General features: G+C 44.9%; 1 protein-coding gene across 1 annotated transcript in view; it reads right to left on the bottom strand.

The window, feature by feature from the left end:
• The window catches only part of LOC121080759 (netrin receptor DCC-like), a 253,382-nt gene that overhangs the window by 67,653 nt on the left and 167,026 nt on the right, over window positions 1-18,703 (bottom strand). The window contains exons 7-8 of the mRNA XM_040578882.1: window positions 13,839-13,995; window positions 4,562-4,716 (exon numbers count right to left, since the gene is read on the bottom strand). Of these exons, the coding sequence (XP_040434816.1) occupies window positions 4,562-4,716; window positions 13,839-13,995 (312 nt within the window). The remainder of the gene's footprint in view (window positions 1-4,561; window positions 4,717-13,838; window positions 13,996-18,703) is intronic.

The raw sequence follows: 18,703 nt of genomic DNA, 5'->3' as shown, positions 1-18,703 counted from the left end.
GGTGAGAATGCAAACTGAGGCACTTTTTTTTTGTGTGTGTGTGGCTTTACAATAATATATGTAACGTTGTTGTGACGAGTGGAGAACAGGAGCACTGTGTCCTCCGTCCATCACTGTGACAGCCACTGCAAGATGGGCTGCGGCAGAGAAGGCTCCTGATGGAGCCCATGACTCCCTCGTTAGACAGCACCAGCAGCAGGTCTGTTAAAAATTATTCATTTTGGTTACATCAGTTCATGATGGAAAGGGAAATCCCTGCCACTAGGGTTCTTGTTTAAGCAGCGCGGCTAGACCTGTAGCTGGGTGTGAGGAAGGAAGGAGGAAAAGTCATCGGCTCAACGAGCAGCCCAGGTTGGAAAGGACCTGGAAAGATCTTCTTTGGTCAACATTGCTTATTTCTGTTCTGGGAATGGAGAAACCAAAATGTTTCAACGACCTGCCTGCCCAAAGTCAGACAGCCTTGCCCCCAGCCCTCCCCACTTCTTAAACACAAGCCCAGTTTTTTCTCCACCCAGACCCATGGCAATTTTGCACCGGAGAAAGGGGATTCTTATCTCCCTGTTCCCAAAAACATGATCACACTCACTTTGGTGGGAGGCTTTTGAGATGACCTCCTGCAGGACCTGCCCAAACCCCATTGCAGAGCTTTCCTTTCAGCCAGACCCTGACTATCACAAGATCATCTAGCATCATTTATGGCGACAACATCAGTGGCTGAAACCGGTACCCAGGAGAGGTGAGCAGGGAGCAAAGGTGGCACCGGTGCCCTCCGAAATCCTCAGCATCCACCAGTGGTGGGGGCCAGCCCTGCCTGGGGACCCTCACCAGCCCTGAGAGGTGACGATCTGGCGCCGTCTCTGCAGCCGTGTCTGAAAGGGATGCAGGGGCTGCTACAAGTCTTCAAAATACTCAATCACACCAGCACATGTTTATTCTGCAAACTTCATTTGTGTGGATCAACATATATGGAGCTGATCATTCCTTGAAAAAATTTTCATCTATATGGGCTTTAAAGACAGCCCTACCTTCCCTTGCTTTTTCATGTGAAATTTCATTGCATTAATTTTAATAGCCTTTTAATTTTATATGTGGTTTTGACATTTGTCTAAGAAACGTATGTTAAAAGAGGCTGCAGTTGAAATTTTGTCTATATCTTTGTAACATTCCCTGTGCAGTAACTTCAAACAATATTGTCTCCACTGAAAAACTTGTTGCAAAAAGACCCAACACCAAAACCACCCAGCCTACCACCAAACCCCAAAACTTTTAACAGCTTCTGGTGCAATTGAACTTGAACGCAGTCCTGGTGGTAGTTTTTGTTTCTAGCTGTCTTAGCAAGAAAATTCAGGTGCATCCAGTCAGTGATTAAAAAAAAAATAATGACAAAAGGACTTATTTCTGAGGTTAGATGTGCCACTCTCTAACAGGAACTGAAAGTAATGACAGAAGCCTCTAGGCAAGGTGTGAACCTTGGTGACCAAAGTCACCCAAGTGTCCTGCGCAAGTAAGGTCACCCTCTAGCTGCTGCAAAATGCCCCACTTGCTAGATAAATCCATCCCAAATCCCTGCATTTCTGTCTCAGAATTCCCTTTTTCAGGACGGTGGGGTGGGGAGCACAGCCCTTCCCACCTGCTCCTCGCCTCGGGGGGTCCGGGATTTGCTCTGGGCAGCAGAGCACAGGAGGGGGCAGACATACGGGGAAACAGCTGGGCTTCTCTTAAGTAGATATAATAGTACCTCCCTACCTCAGGATACCGTAATTAACGATTCCTTACAAAGCCCTTAAAGATGCTTGGGTAGAAGTTGAGATGTTGGCGCACGCTACATTGATTTCACTGGAAGGGGGATGGTAAGAGGCGGCCTTGTGAGGCTGGAGTGATGTCGTCAAGTTTCTTTGAGGTACACCAACATGCCTTCCTATTCATCTTCTCCTCCACCAACTAATACACACATCAGGGAGACATGGATTTATTAGGAAACTGGTTTTAATTCCGAAGGGCTGTGAAAAGCAGCGAGCCGGTCCCCCAGCAGGGAACTGCCTTCAAAGCTGGGACGGACAATTCCAATCCTCCTTGCGAGGATAGATGCTTTTCTTTATTCTCTACTATCAAGCTGCTTTAACAGAATCTTGAGGAGCCCAAATAATACCTCACAAAGTCTCCACATGTGGTATGAAAAGATTAGACATGGCTTAAGCGGGCAGGGATTTAAATCTGGACTGATAATACTGTAGTGAAATTATATACCATAAAGGCAGAGAAAAAGAGGTTGCAGTTTAATAAAGGAAAAGAAGGGGAGGGGGTGGTAATCTGGGGACAAAACCCTTCATATCAAGCCAGCCCATATATTCTGGATGATTATTTCAAAAAGCTGGAACTTGTTCTGGTGATCTTTTAAACTGATTACAGAGCACATGGATGCACTTGCAGAAACGGGTGCTGACGGACATGAATTTCAGATGTCCTTTTTCATCAGCTTTTTCTTCTTTAACAATGCCAGGTTGCATAATACTGCTGGTATTTTCAAATAACGTGGAAATTCAATTTATGAGCAGCCATGTAATTTATTGTACAAGAGTTTCAGCGTGTTCTAAAAGACAGCCGCGTAGAGGCTGACTGCCTCCCAGGACCTGAGCGAGTTGTTTCATAACGATAAGATAATTCGGTCAACACGAAAAAGCAAAAGGAAAAATGGAAAGCAATACTTTCTCCAGGCTCAAACTTGATGCTTTAGAGAAATCTTAACAATATTAAATAGGAAAGATATTCTAAATGCCTACGCTGCGCCTTCAACAGAGCTGGGAACTCTGCGCCGCGGTAGCTTCAGAGGGTGACAGCAGAGGGTAGCGGTGCCTGCTTTTCACTGGGAAGGCATCTTCCCGATTGAAATGTTATTTTACTTCTGTAAATGTAGCTGTATATTGGTCATATTACATATCTAAAATACAAACAGATGCAGCAACGTGTATATGCACATGTGTGCGCGTGTGTTTAAGCAGAGGTAAATTGCTAATAGATAAACGATACTGCTGAGTGGGTCCTTGGTGCCTTAATGTCAAAAGGCTCCGACTCCTAAACTGACTTTCAAGAATTATTTCCCAAAAAAGGGCTGAGATAGAACCTTGCTTATGTTTGCACATGGTAACCGCAAGTAAGTGGCAGAGCAACATCAGAGCAGGATTTGAAGACATACCTAACATGCAACACCGTTGAGAAAAACAGAAAGCGACACCTCTCAGGTGACACTTTCACCAGCATCACAAATCTCGGGGGTTTGGGAAGTGACAACGGGGAGTGAAATTCATGTTTTGTGATAAACAAAGCTCTAGACAACAGTATCACAGAGTGATGTAAGTTGAAAGGTCCCTTTTCCACTTGTTCACAACACCTTCTGCCTGGTCAGGGGACATCGCACACGCTCTCGCTGGCCCTAATAGACACTTTGCCTGGGGCTCAGCTTAGCTGTTAAGGAACCAAACAGTTCAAAGGCCACCTGAAGCCACCTCCAGAGGCTCGCCTTATGCACAGGATTTGCTTCCAAGCTCTTCTTCTCCTCCACTACCCATGGAGAGCCATTCCCACCTCCTCTACCTGCTCCCAGCCACAAGTCACCTATGGCAATGAACCGAGAACACATTTCAGGGGGTTCACAGAACAAGGGGGTTTCAGACAAACACTGCCTTGCAATAAAATCTCTCTACGTGGCAACACATGGCAATTTAAACAGTTTGTGTGCAGCGGTACCCTCCTGCCTTACTGCATGGAGCGTAAAAGCAGCTCAGCATCCCACTCCCCCCGAGATGGTTCACCAAAGTGGTCCAGTGCCCATCGGTATCAGACCCAGCACCCATCTCGGTGCTAAGGACTAGATACCAACCCCATTTTAGCGGCCAGTTCCACTGAATTATTACCTTTGCCATGGAAGGGCTCAAACAATGTTTCAAACCTCTCCCTGTAACTGTCCTTCTTGGACCTTCCAAGCAAGAAAAGCTGCAGTAGGACAAACTCAACTGGAAAAAATGTCTCTTCTTTCTGGAGACCAGACACGTGTGCAAGTACTTACAATAAAATGAGCCGTAGAGAAAGAGAAAAGTGTCTGCTGAAAGGTTCCACCTGCTCCAGAGATTTACAAAACACACTTACTGCTAAGCATCAACTAACAGAAAACCTTGCTTTCAAACACCGATAATCCAAAACGTTTACTCCAGCGGAAATATTTTGTGTTTTTCAGCGAGTTTATCGCGTTTCCTTGTAAAAACCCCAACTCCTTATGTACCGTAGCACAGCTTTTGAGATCACTTACACTGTCACATCGTAGAAGATGGGACGTGCGATCAAAGCCGTGACACAACCCAGCAATATGCTGCTGCTGAGCAGGTCGGTGCTCTGCCAGAAATCTTACAGACTGAGGAAAGGTGTTATTTACCATACATAAGGACCCGGCTGTATTTTCTAAGAGAAGCTATATAAAACCCTTGAAGCAGCGCACGAGGAGAGCTGCAGTTTGTCACTAGAGCTGTTGGTGCCACCCGTGCCCAGCCCCACTCCAGCGCACACTCACGCTCCGGCTGCGTGGCGACCTTGACGGGCTGCGAGCTCTCTCCTGGTCCCCACTCGTTGTATGCCGCTACTCGGAAGGTGTAGGTCTCCTCTGGCTTCAGGTTGCCCACAGTAAGTTGCAGAGTCCCAGACTGAGATGTGTTGACTGCCCGTTCCCTAAAAAAATAAAATTTTTATTTTAAAATAAATCGCTCTGAAATGCATGTGGATCTTAAAGCATTATTGATTTATGCAGCTGGTAACCTGCTCTCAAACTGAAGTTTGAGGCTTGTTTGTCTATAGGGCTTTTTTTTTTTTAATCATTTTTTTTATTTTAAAATTCCTAATTCAAGTAGTGGAGCCCGCTGGGAATGCTGCAAGCACTACAAAGACAACTTGTATTTAGGCACTTCATAAGTTATACAGTATATTGGTCCTTTGCCTTCCTTAATACAACAAAAAAAAAAAGGAAAGAGATGGAAGGAAATGGCTATTCAATAAAGGAACATGCCTCTGATACAGAAAGGGAGATGCACGCGCAGCTTTTGGGATGCAGGAGAGAATCGGAAGGGTAAAAGTGAGAAACCTCGTCGGGTGAGATAAACCCAGTTTAAGAGGTGAAGCAAAAGCTGCGCACGCGAGCAAAGCAAACCCAGGAATTCACTGAGCACTTCCCACTGCAGGCAGGTTCAGCCCCCCCCTCCTCCCCCTCAAGGAGAGCAGGGCTCCATCACGCCTAACAAGGACTTGGGAAGACAAACATCATCACTCTAAATGTCCCCCCTTCCTCCTTCTTCCTCCAGCTTCATACGCATCCTATGGGATGGAATATCCATCCCCTCCCAATTTCTTGCACCCCTCCAGCCTTCTTGCTTACAGGGCCCCAGAAGCTGCAAAGTCCTTGACTCAGGAGAAACATCACCAAGCAGCAATTAAAAACCATCAGCGTGTTATCAGCCCTGTTCTCCCACCAAATCCAAACCACAGCACCACACCAGCTAAGAAGAAAATTAACCCTATCCTAGCCGAAACCAGGACACCGGGACATCATCCTCCCATCAGGGCAAGAGCCGGGTTAATTTTTCCTGGCACCACGAGCAGCCAGGGCTGAAGGGCGACCTGCACCCTGAAACTGGATTACCCAGCCTTGGGTCACGCAAAACTCTGCCAGAAAAATGATTGGTGAGAAAGATACGGACCTAAAGTCATTAACATGGGATTATCTAGGAAAAAAACAATCCTTAAACAGTAAAGCAGGGTTTAAAATGGGCAAAATCACAGTCATTTCATGGACAATCTGCAAGCAGAAGTAGGTAAAATTGCTTTTGTAACTGATTTACTATGGGTGGTGTGCCTTGCTCTTCTCCTTTACTAGAAGCCCCCTGAAAAAATAACAACAAAAAGGTAGATTTCATGCTGTAGGAAAAAAAAAAACCCAACCAAAAAAATCATTTAAGACTGAATCAACTAATTGTTAAACTTCACACAGCGCTGCAATAGCCATAGCAGCAATTCAGAGAATGGGGATTATTGGTCCTTTGGGGAACGTTTCCTTCAAATGAAATTTCTCAAACCAGAGGCCGGTCCTGTCCTCCAAGCATCGCACTCCACCGTCGCTCCAGCCCTCTGAGGACTGACTGAACAAGGCTTGGGCGACCGTTCCCTGGGGTTAAACGCTCGGATCGTCCCTTAGCGGAGCCAAGGGGAGTTTCACGCCTTTATTCCAGCAGAAAGGTTTCTCTTGGGGGGCTGCTGCTCCCTGGTGAGGATGCTGGCAGGCAGAGCCTTTGCCCTTCCCAAGTCTGCTGATTTTATTCTCTTGCCTCTTACCCCTGGTTTCTGTTTGCAAGCTGTCCAAGTGGGAACCCACTTGCACCGAGAGTGGCTCCAATGGATTTGTAACCGTCAGATTGCCGCTGAAGGCAGCGGGGCTGCGGATGGCCAGTGGCCGCTGAACAGAACAGCTAGGATATGCTCTTAAACCCTTCAAGAAGAAGCAGGAACCCACAGCCCTGAGAGAGAAAACAAACTCTGCCCCGTGACTTCCCACCTGCAGGATGAGGGGACTGTCAGCCACTTCTCTCACTGCATATATCTTTTTTTGGTAACAGCAAAGAAGCAATGAGACCACCTTTCAACGCCACAAGAGCAGTAAAGAAGCAAGAGAACGAAAAGCCGACATGATAAAACTCCAGTCAGATCTCATATAACACTTCTCTGTGACGGGGGTACCTGTGGTGATACATATATGCAAGTCTGGAAAGGTGCAAAGGTTTGCAGCATTCTTTCAGGAAGTCTTTTCCCGTTATCTGGTTAAGAAAGAAAAAAAAAAAAAAGGAAATAAAAGTACATGACTCTAGTGCCCTTGGCACTCGTGTCACTGGTGAGTGACTTCCCGAGAGGAATCAAATGCGCTTTTTAGACTAAAGGGACTGAACCAGCACAACTCTCTCATCTAGTGTAGTTTGGGATGCAGGTGTGAAGGGCTGTGGTGAGGAGCGAAATTCTGACACAGCCCCTTTGGTATCAGATGCTGAGTGCGCGGAGCAATGGTAAAACTCCAGCCCTGCCACAGAGGCACCGAGGAGACCCAGGGCTGCCGTTCCTCTTCTCAGACCTGCCTTTGCTGTGTCACCCTCCAGCCTCAGCCTTCTGTAAACGTCCAAGCAAGTCCTTGGATTTTACTCTAATGCACTCATCTGCAAACGTAATCTCAGCAGCTTCAGTGCTCATCTTCCACTGGATGTCAACAGTGGGACTAAAGCCCATCTCCCAGGACACTTCTCTGTATATAGACATATACATGTATATCTCTGTATATTTATATGTATAACCAGGAGCTGTATAACCACGCAGGTACACCAATGCTCTCAAGCTGATGAACACAACAAGCTCAACACCTGCACGGATGGGCCAGTCCGTTCCTAGATAAATGCAAGCCCAGGTAAAACTGATGGCTGCTCCCACTGGAAACAGCCAGGCGGGCTGGCAGCGGCTGGAGGTGCCTGCAGCCCACCCCATCTTATCCACACATCATTTCCAAAGCTAATTAACTCAAATCCCAGCCCTGCGCTCTGGTAATTTCATGTTTTCCAGTTTGGAAGCAGAGTTGACCAGCAGAAGCTCTTGGCCTGTCCCCAGCCTGTGCTGAAAAATCACAGCGGGCAACCTCCCCGTCCTTGGCCACCCAGCGTGTCCCTTCCATGCACCTCAGGAGAGCACTGAGCACATTAAACCTTTATCGGTTTTACTTCCTATAGCTTGGGTTTTCCAGCGATCAGATCCAGAGCATTTTCCAGATGCAAACACCAGAAGCCCACAGGGCAGTGCAAGATATTGTTTGTAACTTCAAAAAAAATAAGAAATGGATTGTATAAAAAAAATATTCCAGATTTTCTCAAGTAAAGAATGAATAAGAATCAAGCAAACACCCCAGGACTGAGACTAAGAGGAACAAAGCAAAAAAGGAAAGGGCTGAGGTTTCCCCCTGGGCAGGCTGAGATGCGAGAACAGCCAGCGCATCTCTTGATGAGTAGCCCCATCTCCCAACCTGTCACAGACATTTAGAGGAATAAGTGACCCAGGACAGAATTAGCTGGTTCTTCTCCTGGCACGGGACAGAAGTACCTGGTTACTCTCCTGGCACAAAGCTCCTGCTCACAGGTTTCTGGAATTTTGGCACCCAGACGATTGCAGACACCCAGATGGGTCCGTCGCCTTCAGACTGACAAACCTCCCCCCGCTCCAATGTTCCTGTGTATCTCAGGGCAGCGTAACGATGAGACGCAAGAAAATAAATTATCCCTTTTGTTTAAAAGAGCTGCGTGCCGATGTCACCTGGCAGTGACGTCTTCTGCAACACCGCAAAGCCTCCAGCTAGTGAAAAGGAAAAAAACTTCTTATGACTACAGCAACCCCACGCTTGTCTTTGTGAGATAAGTATCGAAACCACATCAGATGGGTGCTGTGAAGCAGAGGGCTGCCTCTCACCCCTGAGCTCCAGTGCACTCAGGCTGAAGTTAGGCGAGAGGAGCATCACCCACATCCACGAGATGAGCATCACCCACATCCACAAGTCCATCGCCTGCTCCTGCTTGCCAGTGAGGGGTTAACACACTTCAGGTGCTACCACAGCACAGGAATACTATAAAAAACACCAAACATCCTTGAAACAGGCACCCTTTACGTTTGGGCTTTTCTTTTTCAAACCCATCTTGGCCATAAGTTACAGTCTAAAACTAAAAGAACTTGACTAAAGTCGTTTGCTTTCTTGTAAAATGGAAGCTTCAGTGTGTAGTTTCCAGTGACTGAAGATTGCGTTACATTACAATATCAGTATGTAAAATAAAATAAAAAAAATAATAATTACAGTTCCCATGTATCTCTCAGGTGTGTAACAAATGCTTTTATAATGTTTCAAACATGTAATTAGTGACTTCAAGTAAGAAAAGTCACGTTAATGCTCCTTGCTGTGAAATGAATACTATTAATTTTAAAATGGATGGACTTCTACTACCTTGAACACTTCTTTTTATCTCCCATTCTCATTCTCGCACCAAATAACACAAAGTCCTTGATTATAATAAGTAAACCTCAAAACGAATGTAAATAGATCATCTGGGAATGATATTTTAGAACTTCAGCTAGGAATTTGGAAGCTAGGCTTTAATCAAATATAAGTTTTTGTATTAAATTAAGTGGTCCCTGATTCATTTCTCCAGGCTGCAACATGCAGGGAGCTAAAGCGGGAGATCTGTGAGCTCACTGTGACATTTATTTGCATTTATTTGTCACCGACATCCAAGTTCTAGTGAATGCTCCACTAAAACCACACCTGGCTCCAGCCTTGCAAGAGTCCTTCGCCAAAGGGTTTTACGTTCAGCTGCAATGTGGCTGATTTCCAGGGTCATTTTCTTCTTCTTTCTTTTTTTCTTCCCCCTCCTTTTAAGATCAGAGCATTTAATTTCCTTTATTGGGAAAAACGGTTGCTAACAGTCGGTTCAAACAGAACGACAGCTACAAATCAGGACCCGCTGTTGAGCCAACTTCATATTTCAAAGGTGCAATCAAAACCTGAATTCTATTTTTAGGCTTTGTGCCTCGTCTAATATTGCTAAACAGAAATATATCACCACATAAACGTTTCTCATTATTTATAAATAAATACAGTGAATTTTTTATTGTAAATTAAATTTTAAATGTAGTGATACAAATTCTCGCCGGGAAGGCTGAATTCATTTCAAACGACGCACAGGTAATTAAACATGTCTTGAGGTTAAATTTAAGGAGGTGGTTGTTTTTTTTTTGTTGTTGTTGTTTAGAGAGATCAAGAGCAAATCAGCCAAAACAAACAACATCTCTCTCTTTGTGGTGACTAATGTGCTCCCATATAAATATCAAATGCCGGTGTGAATCAACGCTGAGCACTGAGAAACCAGCCAGCGGAGATGGAGGAGAGAACACACACTGCGAAAATCTCAACAGCAACATCGGAGTGACATTTCAACCTGCCCGGGGAGTGAAACGTCAAATGCGGCCCGTTTTGCAAACAAACAAAAAAAAAAATTGCTCAGCAACAACAACAAAATAAATCAGTTTTGCAATTCAGTGTGGGCAACATTCAGGCATAAATGCCGTGTGTTGGGCTGGAAGTTGACTAAAGATGGAGACAGATCCAACGCTTCCCACCTGAAGCCCACCCTCTAGCTTTAAAATAAATAATAAAAACACAAGTTATGACACGTGTGGATGTGAGAGATGTTGGAGATGAAGTGGCACCTCCGCCCTCGCTGCCTCAAGGACGGCCCCGCTTCCAAGAGCTCAGCACCTGGGCAGCATCCCAGCATCCCAGCAGAAAATGGGAAATAAAGCAGCTAGGCAGGGATTTACCCCTGTCGTTGGTAAACTCGGTCTTTTTAATCTTTCATATGACCTTAGTACTTGCACACAGAATAGGGTTTTTTTTTCAGTGAGTTTGTAGCTAAATGAGCTCCTTTCCCTTCCGGAACACCTCTCCTACGTAGCAGGACAGGTTTTTATGGTCTTTGTGTGCACGTACGTGTCAACCCCCTGAAGAGTGATCTCCATCGAAATGTATGCATTAAATTTCTGTCGTGCCATTATAGCTCACTCTATTTAACAGAAAATAAACACAATCAAAAGCATATTAAGAGTCACGGACCTACTACAGGTCCTATACGTGAAACACTATTTCAGCTCATTTTTCCGACCAACAGCCTGCTGTCATGAGGAAATGTTACAGAACGTCTCACTTTTAAATCTGTACTTTTATCTCAAGCAGAAACTTTCCTGAGAGCAGGTGTATCGCGTGGCTGTTTATTTATTGAACCTAATAGATTTAAGGTTCGTTTTATCCAATGCCTTTTAACTTGTAAGTGCTCTTCCCAATCATCCTTACCAGCAAGCAAACCCCTTTGATCTCACGCAGGATCCCTCGCTGAGCGAGCGGGGAGATTAAAGAGCATCCCATCAGAAGGCAAGAAGCCCGAAGTGCAATCGCTTCCGAAAGGGTTTTCATTGATAGGGCTGGGCTGAAAACCCCTTACGAGAGAGTTCAAAGAATGGGAGACTTTTTTTCTGGCTGGTCCCCACCATGGCCGTGTGCCTTGTGTGTCACATCGGCCTCCGTGATGCCACCAGCTGCCACGTGAATCCTGCCTGCCCTCCAACCCAGGAAGGCGGTCTCACCCCAGACTGACAGTAATTTCTCTGACAATCCCTTTGTATCCCTGAGGTTAATGTCAAACCCGATATTTATTTCTGAAAACAGAAAAAGAGGTCTTTTGTTAAGAGTAAGGTGGAAACAACGTACAAATTCCCTTTTAGCTCCCAGTTAGACATTAATTTTAGCTCCCAGTCTGGCTGAAAGTTTGCAGAATGACAGGTAAAGCGTTCCAAAGTTTTCAACCGCAGGTGGTATCATGAGTCTCTCGCTGGAGGGAGCATAAGTGGAATTTTTATTCTATTTATGTGTTTAGTTCCGTGAACACAGAGCCCTCAGTCTCCTGCAGGAGACTCTTTAAGAAGCCGTGCGCCTTGTTGGGAACGGGACTCAGGCATGCTTCTGGCACTTGGGACTTTGAGCAACGCCACGGAAATTCTGGAAGGAAAATTATTTGGAAGTGTAAGGCAATGAGGGGTGAGCTCTTTTTAGATCCTTTTTAATCTCAGGAACACCGCTAAAGGCCTCGTACAACAACATTAGTATTTCCTCCTCATTGCTAAACTAAAAGGCTGAGTTGGAAGATGACTCAACTCAGTTGCATGTGGCAGCTCTGATGTTATTAAGCCAGATATAAATGAGATATGATTGCACCAGCGCCCTCAGCATGGCCATGTCACGGGCGCTTCACGCCAACCCACAAATCTCAAAGCGCTTTATGAAGGGGATAAGAACCCTCACACAGAGCAGGGGAACCTGTTCTGTTATCACTGGTGGCAACAGCTGCAGACAGACGGGAGGACCCGTGTGTGCAAAAATATCTGTGATTCAGCCCCAGCTTGGTACCCAGGCTGGTGCGGTAAGGATGCTGCTGAGCATCCTCACTTCCTGAGGAACCCTTCCGTTGCCCTTTCTGCTCTGGTTACTTTTCCAGAGCCAACTTGTATCTCCCAACCTTCAATAGACCCTTCCTGATGGTGAAACGACCCAATGAGCCTGGCTCCTACCCCGTGTTTTCGCCACAGACTGGCCTACATGCCATCCAGCCCACACGTGACACCCTGCTGCAGCAGATGCTTGCCTCCGGCACCGGCCTCAGAAATGCCAACTTGTATTTTCAGAACGTTCTTTTATGGAGGGACAGAGCGTTTCACGCTCCTCCCAAGCCCTTTGGGTGTTGTGCCCTTTCAGGCTGCTCAGATGGACCAGATGGATACCCATCTCTATCTAGGAGCATCTGCCTCCTGCAGCAGGTACCACTGTTGTAGTTACCAATGTATACAAGCATTGAAACAAATTAAAAAAACTTATACATAGAATCATTTCGGTTGGAAAAGACCTTTCAGGTCATCAAGTCCAACCATTAACCCAGCACTGCCAAAGGCCACCACTAACCCATGGCCCCGAGCGCCACATCTACACGTCTTTTAAATCCCTCCAGGGCTGGTGCCTCCAGCACCTCCCTGGGCAGCCTGTGCCAGTGCCTGACAGCTCCTTAGGTGAAGAAATGGCTACGTGGCTATAAAAGAAAGCTGGACCTAGTTGGAGACTGAGATCAGAAGCTTGCAACTGTCTGGGCTGGGGCAGAAAATTTTGCCTGCGAGACTGAGCCCTTTGGATGAAGGATAAGCCCACACTGCGGCGGAGGGGAGCTCGCTTTGGTAACTGTGGAACCCCACTTCTTTAGCTCTCATGACTCCAAAGCATGTCCAGTTGTTCTTCAATTAAATACAGATTCCTATCCAGGTCCCCTCAGAAGCTGAGCTGCCATCAGTGCACACACCAGTACTAGTCACCAGCTGGCAGCTGAAGCGTATCCTGAGCGCAGTGAATACAGGACAGGACACTTGAAGTGAGTTCTTCGTAACGATGTACCGCAACAGAAAACCACAAGATTTTTCTTGGGCATAAACCCATGTATGAAGTTAGGAAAATAAAACCCAACTCAATGTGCAATACCTTTTCCAGGGTGAAATGAACGCATATGAGGAATCACGCAAACACCAAACCACCTATCGTGCCATTATCACAAAAGACCTATCTGCTGTGCAGCTATAATCCACGTGGCCAGAACAGCCCAGGCTGGTCCACGGTATTTGCAAGCACGTAAAATCCTCACAACCCGCTTCCTGGCTGTTTTCAAGTCCTACGCCAACTGCCCCGCTCTAGAAGCAGTCCTCCTCCTCCTCCTCCTCCTCCTCCTCCTCCTCTCCAGCTGACCAGGGCTCAACACATTCACCCCCGCCAGCAAGGCAAAGAATATTTGAGCTGGGGTCTTCACAGGAAGATAAAAGGTAAAACATGGAGCTAATGATACTTTATTTGATGTTAGACAGTTGAGTAATAGCTAAAGGAGGTAAGATCCAGAGACACCACTGTCAACGCAAACGGCCCTTCATACCAAGACAATGAGCACTGTTACAGAACCGGGGAGATGGTGGATACAAAAATACACCAAGGACATTTCTAGCTTTGCACTTACCACAGGGAGAACACCACAAGATGGAGAACCATTTGCAAGATACCCTTAAAGACTTCAGGCCCTCTTAGGACTGACTATCCCCCCATCCAGAGGAGACCCGTGGAGGTTGGGTCTCCACCAGAAGTTGGCACCTACCTGTTGACGCCATCCCTGGAGAAGAAGACGGTGTAGGTCTGGACGCTGCCTCGGGCTTCTGCAGGGGGACGCCAGCTGAGACGGACAAATCGGCTGGAGACCAACACAGGGACCACATCTCGAGGGGCAGAGGGGAGGACACTGGAACTTGGGACAGCTGGAGGGGAAGGAGAGGAGTCAGTCAGAGAGGCCAACGGCACGGGGGTGGCAGGGTGGGTGGGAGGTGCCGTGGTGGCCACGGCTGAGAGGTGTCACGGAACAAAGGACCAAGGTGGCATGGAAGAAACGTGAATAAAATGAGAGGGGATGAAGGAGAGAGAAAAACAAAAAGAAACAAACAAAAAAAAACTAACAGTAAAATCACACCTTAAAATACACCGTCCTGAACCATCCTCTAATATCAACAGCAACATGCAAGACTGGAGTAGGCTACTTCCTCAGAATCCTGGAAATTACGTCTCGTAGCAGTGATCAGTACGATACCTTCCTCCATTTGCTCCCATCTCACTGCTTTTGTCTCTTGTGCCCCGAGCAGCAGTAGTATTTAACCTCATAAACACGCGATAACCCACCACTCAAAGCCTGATGCCTACAAACTGACGCGCTCGGGAAGGGCAGAAGCTAAGTAGGTTGCTTCAGCACATGAGTTATTAGATCATTGCAATGTAGTGAGATGAAATGAAAAGAAAAAAAACAAAACCCCAGTGAAACTTCATATTAATGCCATTCCTCACAGAAAAGCTTTCAGTCTATATGCAAAACCCAGAAATGCCTGAACTGCAGATTCAAGTAGTAAAATTCCTTTTAGAGCAGCACCTCTTTATAGAGTTTGAGGGTTTGGCTGTTGCTCACCAAATCCATGTGAAAGCTGGCCTGCCAACAGGAATTAATAAATCAAAACCAGTTTTTAACAATACTTTAAGTGATCGGCTGCCTCCTGATTTAGCACATGCACCTTATGGAGCACCCACCGTCACCTAATCCCCTCCGAGGGCAAACACGATGAAGAAGGTCCAATTTCATGGGCCACACTGGACCTAAAACGCAGGTTTTTCACCATTGGTATCAAAACAATTTATTTTTTTCCTTACTGCAAATCTTTTTTGGTCAGTCTCTATGCCTATAACTGTGAACTATATTAGCAGCATTAATTTACCGTGAGATCATTAAGAGCATTGTAATATCTAAACAGCTTATGAAGAATAGCTTTGTGTAAAAAGCATGATGTTCACTGGATACTAGCCTTGCGTTCCCTTATATCACCACTAAATTATTATTATTAAAAGCCATTAACATTGCTATCATTAACAACAAATATCATTACCTCTTACTTATTGTGCTCAATCCGAAACCAGAGGGAATTAAGGAATTTCCCAATGGCATTTCCAGAGTAATGATGTGTTGAAAGAAAATATTAAGCCATGGTCTCAGCTCTTTTGGCCGCACAGTTCTGATCCATTATTCGCACTGAGGTTGTGTTTAGCATCCTTAGTCACGGGCCACTGATCTAAATAATGTGCAAACACAACGCGAAAGAATAACTCCGTGTACATTTATATTACGATGACGTGACTATTTCGCTTGACGGTCAGAGTGAGCACATTTGGGCTCCTGGTCTATTCTATATGTTGACTCTTGTATTTTAAGCGTTAAGTGCGTTGTCTTCTTCTAACAAGGGCCAGTGGTAGGTAAACATCTCTAGAGAAGTACCAAGGGCGAGATTGGGGGGGGGGAAAAATACACTAAGAAACCTAAGAGGCTTTGAGTTCTGGTACTTAAGCCAAACACAGCAATTTGGAAAACTCCCTGGTTTATTATTAACTGTTTCGGCACCTGAGGGTTTGTAGAAGCTCAGCTCTCCCACAAAACACCCTGCTCCGTGGTTCCTCCACTGAATCCCCATCCTCCTGGTGGAGCATGGCAGTCTGGCACCTCTTTTCCACCGCAACCTGTTTAGTACGGAGAAACCGGTGCTGCTGTCAGCCCCAAGCGCAGGCACGGGTATTTAGGTGACTACATGTATGTGTCTACGTATATATGGGTGCCTACCCCCTCACCCCGCTCAGGAAAGGAGGCCATCCTACCTGACACTGCTGATCGAGCCCAGAGAGCTACTCAAACTACCAAGCAGTTGTATCTCCTTTAGATACTGAGTGAGTATCTAAAATGTGGAGGTGAAGCCACACACTCCGTGACCTCCTGCCCGTGGAAGCAGCAGCAGCTGACAGGCTCAGGGCCAGCTTATGAAAAGAATAGCAAAAAGCTGAGGTGAAAAGCAGCTAGGTTGGGACCGAAGCTCCACTAAGCATCTGTTTTACGCTGGCTTTCAGAAAACTTAGTAGAGCTATCACTGACAAAAGCAATTTCACTTTTACTGTTGCTAGCAGTGAATAGCAAACATATACAGTGCAATAGTACAATACAGAGAGACATATAACCTGAAATTATCTCAGCAAGTAACATCTGAAATCCTTCAATCTTTCATACGACTACACAAGATCAATCCACCAGTGGTTAAACCATCTTCATGAGAGTCTGACAGGCTCTGATTTGAGCCTGATGTGGTTTATATTAACTCCTGGCGAAGTGCATCTCTCTCCACTCTCGTGGCGGCGTGAATAATCACCTACCTCTGTACAAAACCAGCACAAAACCCCGCCAGTTCATTTTCCCCATGTGGAAACAACGGTACAATCAACAGAAGTCTGAGTATAGACCTGAGAGGAACTGACCCTAGTGTTACCACTCAGGAAGCCAAAGCGAGCATCCCAAATTCCTCATTTTTTTTACAACCCCGAACCAGCTGTGGGTTCTGCGACATTATTATTATTTTGCCGGTAGGACCCAGCCTTCCACTCCTAAAGCAAACGGTCTTCAAAAACGTAGAAACACGCCTGCTGTAGGTGTCCACGTACAGGCTTGACTGGTAAAACCCAGCCCAGATATAAAACATGCACATGGCCAATTAGTTACGGGGTTTTAAAACAACTAAGGGCAAAACACCACATGTGACATCCCCCTTCATCACTGCTCCCACGCACGGTCGCCAACGGCCGTTCGTAATTAAAAATAACAGGACCTGCTATTTTTATTGAGTTTCTTTTTTGAATTATTTTTATTTTTAATATATATTTTACATCTATATGTTATAATATATAAATATATATTATATAGATAAAGTTATTTTTATCGAGTTATAAAAAAATAACCAGACCTGGCTCAAAGAGACAGGATGGTTTTTTAATACTTTTCACAGGTAGGTTTTGTTTTTCCGGGTTGTTTGGTTTTGGTTTTGTTTTTTTTTTAACATATACGTACAGGTAGGGCAAGGGAGGATACCCTGTTAGCAGCAGCTGCCTACCCTTTAAATGGTGTTTGTAGAGGACAGCAAAAGCTTGTATCGGATATACACGAAGAGATGGTGAATGTATGAAAAAAAAACCCCAAACTCAAACCCTCTTGTAATTATATCCCCCAAGGGATTTGGTACCAAGAAGATACAACATCAGTACCGCTAAGCAGAGGTGGGAATAGATCACAGAGGTTTATTCGTGAGTCGCTCCTCGTACAAGGACAGGGGTGCAAATCCTCTAAATTCAAGTTTTAAACCATCTCATATTCTCATTTGAGTGCTCACAGGGACTGTGTGTGTGTATACAAACACACAGAGACCTCAGCACCACTTCTGTCCCCCTGTACTAAAAATCTGTTTGTCTTTTTTGGTTTTTTTTGGTTTTGTTTGGTTTTTTTTTTAAAACATATTTACCAAGCTGACAGAAAAGGGAAGGAAGTTTAAGGAAAGTTTGAGGAAAGAAGCTGTAAGTTTAAGATGAAAAGTAAGTTGAGAGGTTACTGTGCATACAGAAACCACTGCTCTTCGGTGCCAGTAATAGCGATCTCAAAGCCACCCTGGAAATCTGCACTGAGGTCCCAGTTCTGAACTGGAAAACACAAACTGGGCTTTTCCACTTTTCAGGCAATGAAAATCTGCATGGTTTTTGTTACTCACGTTAAATTAACATAAAACACTGAAGGCTGTTACATGCATACACCATGTTGACACATGCCTAAATTAATAGTTATAACCATTTTTCAAGGGGATAAATGAATATAGGAAAAGATTGGGCTCCATATAGGAACTGTCTATATTTCGCAGAAATCCATGTTCATGACTTTATCCATTTAGTGGTTGGGGTTTTTTTAAAAAAATATAACCTAAGCAAAGACTATTCAAGCAATTGGTACTGTTTTGCACTTAGGGGGTGTTAAAAGACGAACATCTACAATAGGCTATCCATACTTTTAAAATACTGTCAAATTAGAGCTTGCCAATAAGATTTGAAACTCTACTTTTTCACCAAAAATAAGAAAACTATCGCACTTACAATCTTCAGCTTCCTGATGCAAATCACACTTTCCTTAAATATCCCACATACCCTGATGCCAAAAATGACATTTCAAGATATCAAATTAAAGTTTTCAGCCAAGACACTACCTCAAAATATTTTTTATGCCTTCTAACAACTATTTCAGTTCCCTGATTTGGATTTTTTTTTTTAATATGCACACGAACTTTTAATCTATTGTGGTTTTAAAAGACTTTTGAAAACTTCACCGAATATATTTAAACATAAAAGAAACATCCGGGCTTTAGAGTTAAGCATTTAATTTCAGAAAAAAATAAAATATTTTATTCAAGTTAAAATAGAAATCTTTTGGATTAATTCAAGCCTCTTCCCTGCTCTCCCACACAACGTTTTCCTTGGGTTTAGCACTTTACATCAGCTATTTGTACAGCATGAATTTCAAGGATGACCCAAGAACATGACTCTGTTCTCATCTGCAAATCTTCAGCGTTAAAAGAA

Source organism: Falco naumanni, chromosome Z (assembly GCF_017639655.2).
Source record: "Falco naumanni isolate bFalNau1 chromosome Z, bFalNau1.pat, whole genome shotgun sequence".
Taxonomy (NCBI): Eukaryota; Metazoa; Chordata; class Aves; order Falconiformes; family Falconidae; genus Falco; species Falco naumanni.
Note: the sequence above shows the minus strand (reverse complement) of the source record. Positions and strands in the feature narration are given on the sequence as shown.